Raw genomic sequence first — 6,584 nt, 5'->3', positions numbered from 1 at the left:
GGTGGTCTACATTAGATATCCAGGTTCCTTACTTACTCAAACACTAAAAAAGATTTGTAGGAATGGAGTCCTAAATGCCTGTTTATTAATAATTTTATTCATGTAAGATCACAGTCACATGCTTATGAAATATATACAACTGCTTCTACATTATGAAATAACACAAATGACTTGACATTTAATAAAGTATGACCAGAAACTTAGTGTTCAGACTGTCTCTCTTTGTCAATTCTTCCCACCCTCTTACCTTGAGAGGCGGTACTTTTCGCACCTGGATCCTGTCTGCTCTACTGAGAAAGGGCTGTGGCGAGACTTGAAATGGCTGCTGGTGCTGGCGATTCTCAGTGACACGTGGCCTCTTCTCCCAGCTCATAGAGGCCTCTTCTTGGAGGAGACAAGACTTCCTCTTGAGGCTCTCGGGGCTGTGATCAGCCACAGCTGATGGAGGCTCTTTCACAGCGGTCTCCTGTGGACTGGTTTCCACTACGGGCTTCATTCCTGGCTTATCCACCCCAGGACTCTTGGGTTTGTTTGGGGACGTAACTAAAGCTCCTTGGCTTTCATCTTTGTTGTAATTAAAAACTGTAGTGAGATGATTCTCTTTCTCAGACTCCTGTTCAACAGAGGCAACCGGCTTCTGCTCCAAGAGCTCATCATCCTTTGGGCACTTGACAGGAAGAGTGCTGCCAAGCTCCTGGCTATTGCTTGCTGGGGACAGGAGGGACTCTGTGGGCTTGGAGTTTGGCGGCACCGGATCTTGGTTTTCGTACTCTTCCTTCCTTACTGGCGATGGCGTTTGTGCCACTTCTTCTTTATGCTCTAACTGGGGAATCACTGGGACTGTACTGGCAGGTGAGGTTTCTAAAGGAAGCATGGGTTTTGGTTGCTCAGCTGGGGGTTTCTTTACTTTGAGATCACAGGGTGAGGCTGTCAATTTCTTTGAATCCTCAAGGCTCAGGCCAGAACTAAAAGGTGGAAGAAAAAAATATTCTAGTTGAGAAATAGCCCATGTTATTGAAAACATTATGAGATAATAGTATACGGCAGTGCCTAGAAGAAACCCTGATACACAGGAAGTATTCCTCACATGTTATCTTCACTATTATTACCATTAGTGAAGTTCTGGAGTTCGAGTGCCTGGATGCAATCCTAGCTCTGATACGATCCATGTGAACTGAGGAAGTCACCAGTCTTCTGTACCTCACTTTCTTCGGTTATATTTGGAGATTCATCATCACTTGATACTACTGGTATTATTAAGTTAATGCATGTAAGGTACTTAGAACAGTACCTGGCACATATGAAAGCTCGATAATGTTAATTTTTATCATTACTTGTGCCCTAAGAGGGGCTACCTTGTCTAGAAACAAGTATCACAGACTACTCACAAGAGAAGTAAAAGATCATCAAGATCCATGCACCCTGATCAACTCTGCTCTGCAGTACCTGAGAAATGCTGGCCCAAGGAATCTAAGGGGCCCCTGAGAAGACAGTAGGAATTGGCTGTCAACACTCTCCAGGCATTGAAAATTAGACCTCTGGACTTTCTGGAAAGCCTGTTTATACTTCACTTAGTGCTATAATTCTGAGACTGAGGCCTTCTAGCAAGAGCTAAGCTATGCCGCAGGGGTCACTAGAGGCTCCTCCTGATGTTTTAGATTATCGTTTAAACAGGCAAAAGCAAGGCACCCTCTTTGGTGACTTCAAATGATCAGGACTGCACAATGGCTAATGACAAAACTACACAATACTAAAAAATGGTTCTTCTATAAAAGCTGGCAAAAAAGCAAGAGCTGAAAACAGAAAGACCCAAGAATTGCTACAATGCTCTATCTGGCTAAGGAGGGAATGAATGAACAATATTTATAGAGTAACTGCTATCTGTAGTAACGCTCTGTATGTATACACCATAATTTCTACAAAGGGCTCAAAGTTCATACCAAGAGTAGAGAAAATATCAATATGTGAGACTGTTTTCTTTTTTTTAAGATTTTGTTTTTAAGTAATCTCTATTCCCAATATGGAGCTTGAACTCACAACCCCAAGGTCAAGAGTTGCATACTCTGCCACCGGAACCATCCAGACACCTAAGTAAGTGACACGCTAAATTTCAATAGGAGTCACTTCCTAAATGTTCATAAAGGGAAGCAATGAACTACTTGGAGATAAGGAAAAGAGCCATTCGTTCTCAAACTGTGGTTAGAGTGTTCTTAAGGACCCTTAATGAGATAGGTATGGAGAAGGAAAGAAGGGAGACAAACCAATAGAATCTGGATGTTCAATCCTACTTCAAACAATACAGCTCCACTGTCATCTATTTAAATGTCCCCTCTAAAATTTTATTTGCATTTTTTGTTAGGAAAAAAAATGATTTAGACTACATATTCTTGAGAACACGGTTTGTATCTTGATTCAGCTATTAATACCTCCCAGAGTGCCTTCTACAGAGGAGAGGCTGTTTAATGATGCACTGGGTGTAATGATCCATATTATGGGATTCCTTAGTGATTTTGGATAAATTATCATCTTTTGGGATAATTAACTACTAAAGAAATGTACAGAACTTCAGTTTTCTCATAACTTATAAAGTCACTGGAAGAACTACTCAACCTATTCAAAGAAAGAAACTCCAAGATAACAGATTTTTTTTTTGTTAATGAAACCATCCCACCCACAATGGTAATGAGTTAGAGTTAAGTAATCCAATTCTGTGAACCCATGATTCATTAAAAGAAAATAATTCTTGGTAAAAAAGAATTAGTGAAAAAAAATAGAAGGAAATTGAGGACCAGATTTTCTAGAAAGATAGTAAGATGAAACACTGTGTGACATATATGTAGTAATGAACATTTGGTTTATAGAACCTGTCTTGATATTACCTCTGACCATAGTAGCTTTCAAAGAATTGTTCTTTCCATGGCTCTACTTTTTTCTCCTTCTCAATCTCTTGTCGAATTCTCACCTGCATCTCAGGTGTAAATTCACCTGTAATGTACCAAAAAAAAAAAAAAAAAAGATACTCAACAGAAATATGCTGTTTCCATCTTTTAACTTTCTAGATTACAAAAAGACTCATGCAGGCGTCAAAATACCATCATGTGAAAGTAACAGAAATTTCCCAACATTCCTCACTGGAAGGGAGCACCTAAATGCCATTAGGTGAAATAAAAATACTTGTGCACCACTCCTTGTAGTGTTCAGCTCCCAGATGAGGCCACCTGTGCCTTTTCTCTGGGCCTTCTTGTAGCACTTCCCTCTGACGTCAAACATCATATTCTTTACAGATTTCTTTTATCACTAACCTTGAATGTTTAATTTCCACTGGAAATTTGATATGACTCTCATATGTTTTCAGTAAATAATGCCACAGAGTATTTTATAATTTTAAATCTCTGTTTCTCTGAGGCAACTTGTATTTTATGCCCTTTACCTGCTACTGCATAATGAACAGCTGCAGCCCTGCTCAAAACCATTTGAGGCTCAGTAAAGAGAGGGAGCTATTTAGGAGTTGTCAAGTTTTCTAACTGCTCCAGATACTGTGCCACTCTAGTGCCTTAGCAAGGAGGCACTCAACATGTCAAACACCCAGGTGCTCTGAACATGACAGTTATGTGCACATACTACAGGCCGCCTCAGTCCCTCCCACTCCATGAGCAGAGAACAGTTCAATGTGCTGGGTAGGCCATCTTCAAACTGTGGTTTGGAAACACTGCTCTCTTATATTCTACTACCCTGGACATCAAGGAATAAGAAATAGCAATGGTAGACTTGAAGTTTAAGGTCTCCTGTGGGGAAGAAGATAGAAAGGAAAAGTGTTCAAGGACATAGTCCTGGGCATATGAATAGGAAAAGAGGAATTTGCCTGTCAGAATCCAACCCAGAACTACTTTTTTTGTTGAGTCTACTGTACACGACAGAATGAGAACAGAAAGCATTGCATTCTGTTCACACATGTACAGTGCTTAAAGTTTTTGCTGCTCACATGACTCTAGGTATAGAAGCGACTGCTCCTATGCAGTTAACACTGATAATGATCAAGGAATCACTGTTGTTAACACCTACTTTAAAAAACTAGGGGGATGGGCAGGGCATAAACCCTTTACCAAATTATCTTTTTTTTTAAAGTAGGCTTCATGCCTGGCAAGGAGCCCAACGTGGGGCTTGAACTCACAACCGTGAGATCAAGACTTGAGCTGAGATCAAGAGTTGGACGCTTAACCCACTGAGCAACCCAGGTGCCCCCACCAAATTATTCTGAAAGGTAATGATAATGTATATGTTTTATAGTGCTTTTGTAATTTTAGCTCTTTAAGAAAAAAAGTGGTCTCTGCTCAAGAAAATCTATAAGAGGTAGGACCAGAGGAATCCGTTAGAGAGCCTTTCTACACAGAATTTGCCCCCATGGGGCGCCCAAGTGCCTCAGTTGGTTGAGAGTCCAACTTCGGCTTCGGTCATGATTTCATGCCTCGTGAGCCCTAGCCTGAACCCCACATTGGGCTGTCTGTTGTTAGCAAAGAGCCCACTTGAGATCCTCTGTCCCCACCCTCCCCTGCACCTTTCCTGCTTGCACTCTCTCTCAGAAATAAATAAACATGAAAAAAAAATTAACAATTTAAAAAAAAAGGGCAAGAATTTGCCTCCTAAAAAAACAACAACCTCCCCCCACCCCAAACAACAGGAAAGAAAATGTCAACAACTACAGTGAATGTAGACAATTAGCTTGTCAACTAACCCCAAATGCTAGTGATTTGACAAAAAGTGAACAATGAATAGCATTCCTAATGCTCTCTTTATAAATGGATTTAATCTTTTTTTTTTTTTAATGTTTATTTTGGGGAGGCTAGAGAGAGGAGGAGACACAGAATCTGAAACAGGCTCCAGGCTCAGAGCTGTCAGCACAAAGCCTAATGCACAGCTCGAACCCATGAACTGAGAGATCATGACCTGAGCCAAAGTTGGAGGCTTAAATGACTTGAGCCACCCAGGCGCCCCATAAATGTATTTATGTTAAAGCTTCTCACACTTGTTTTAAGCTATGCCTTGGCATAAATTCATACCATATGACTTTTCAAGTGCTAGTATGTATTCCGTGCGTGCTGAAAAACAAACATAATAGAGCACTGTAAATCTAATTCTACACTCCACTTATTAAGGTGCTTAGTAAAATCTCATTTCCTAGATATTAACCTAGAATCACTAAGTCAGAATCTTTAGGACTAGGGCCTAAAAATCTGTTTGTTTGTTTGTTTGTTTGTTTTATTAAGTTTCCCAGGCGACTTTGAATTCTTAAAGAAACACTGTTAGACTCTATCTAGAGCCAAAACCTGGTTACACAGGCTCCGGATAAAAGTCAGTATTGTGTTTCACACAGGATAGCCACTTCCACCCCATGGAAACATCCGGTCCTTTGCCTACCAAAATTGCTCAAAAACTCAACAAGTCACAGAGGTGCCAATATGCCCTCACAGTGGCTCCAAGTGCATATACAGTCTAGGAGGCACACAGGGCAGGACACTTACCTTCTGAGAGTCGTTCCTTCCAGCCCTGAGCTGCTGAAGTGAAGAACTCATTGTTAAGGGCTGAGCCATTTAACTTCATCAGACCGTCTGGACCAACCTAGGTCAAAGAATAAGCCAAGAAAAGCTAACAATGAAAGCCAAATGTATCATGCGGAATTTGATTTTAATTTATAGAAGAATGTATATACATTTATACATATATATTTCATTTTACATAAGCATGACTAGATCATACCGTGCTGCCTATTATGGATACTCCTGTTTATCATGTATCATTTTTTTCTAATAAACTTCTTTCCTGATTACCTCTCCTCCCTTCTTCCTCTACTCTCAATTCCATTCCCCATTTACGCTACTCAAAGAATCATCTGCAAACAAATAAGTTTACATCTACGAAGTTCTTTTCTTGAGAGGTTTATTATTTGTTTTATAAAACTGTGACCAAGCTAAATACACCGTTCTGAATCTTACTTTCCTCACATAATACACTGTGGAAGTCTCTCCAAGTGAACTGGCACCATGTTAGCCTTTATAATAGCTGCATTAGTTATTTCATGGTATGTATGCACCTCATTTCATTTACCTGTTTCTTTTTTTTAGGAGACAGAATTCCAAGCAGGTTCTGCACTGTCAGCACAGATCCCTATACAGGGAGCTCAAACTCATGAATTGAAAGATCATGACCTGAGCTGAAATCAAGGAGTTGGATGCTTAACCAACTGACCCTCCCAGGTGCCCCCATTTACCACTTTCTTAATTATAAACATACACCTTATTACCAATGTTTTCCCATAATGAACCAAGGTGCAATAAGCGTTCTGGTAAAGATGAACATACTAGTGCTTCTATTTCTTGGAATAAATTCTGAAAGCAAAGAAATATCTGTGTGTGTAACCAGGTATTGTTAGACTTTTTTCCAAAAAGGCTACAATTCATATTTCTATCAGAAATATATGCATATACCCTTTATCCTATGAACAGATGTTAGCCAGACATTTTTTTTTTTTTTTTTGCCACTCTAAAAAAATTTTAAAATGGTAATTTCCTTTATCTTGACTACTATAG

The 6,584-nt window shown here is 39.8% G+C and overlaps 1 protein-coding gene across 2 annotated transcripts in view; it reads right to left on the bottom strand.

Moving 5' to 3' along the window:
* The window catches only part of ASXL2 (ASXL transcriptional regulator 2), a 55,892-nt gene that overhangs the window by 14,023 nt on the left and 35,285 nt on the right, over nt 1-6,584 (bottom strand). For both annotated transcript variants that reach the window (XM_077774229.1, XM_077774230.1), the window contains 3 exons: nt 5,520-5,616; nt 2,880-2,985; nt 248-965 (listed from right to left, as the gene is read on the bottom strand). In XM_077774229.1, the coding sequence (XP_077630355.1) occupies nt 248-965; nt 2,880-2,985; nt 5,520-5,616 (921 nt within the window). The remainder of the gene's footprint in view (nt 1-247; nt 966-2,879; nt 2,986-5,519; nt 5,617-6,584) is intronic.

The sequence above is a fragment of the Crocuta crocuta genome, unplaced genomic scaffold (assembly GCF_008692635.1).
Source record: "Crocuta crocuta isolate KB4526 unplaced genomic scaffold, BGI_CrCroc_1.0 scaffold246, whole genome shotgun sequence".
Lineage (NCBI taxonomy): Eukaryota > Metazoa > Chordata > Mammalia > Carnivora > Hyaenidae > Crocuta > Crocuta crocuta.
The sequence above is the reverse complement of the archived record's forward strand: the minus strand, read 5'-3'. Positions and strand labels throughout refer to the sequence as shown.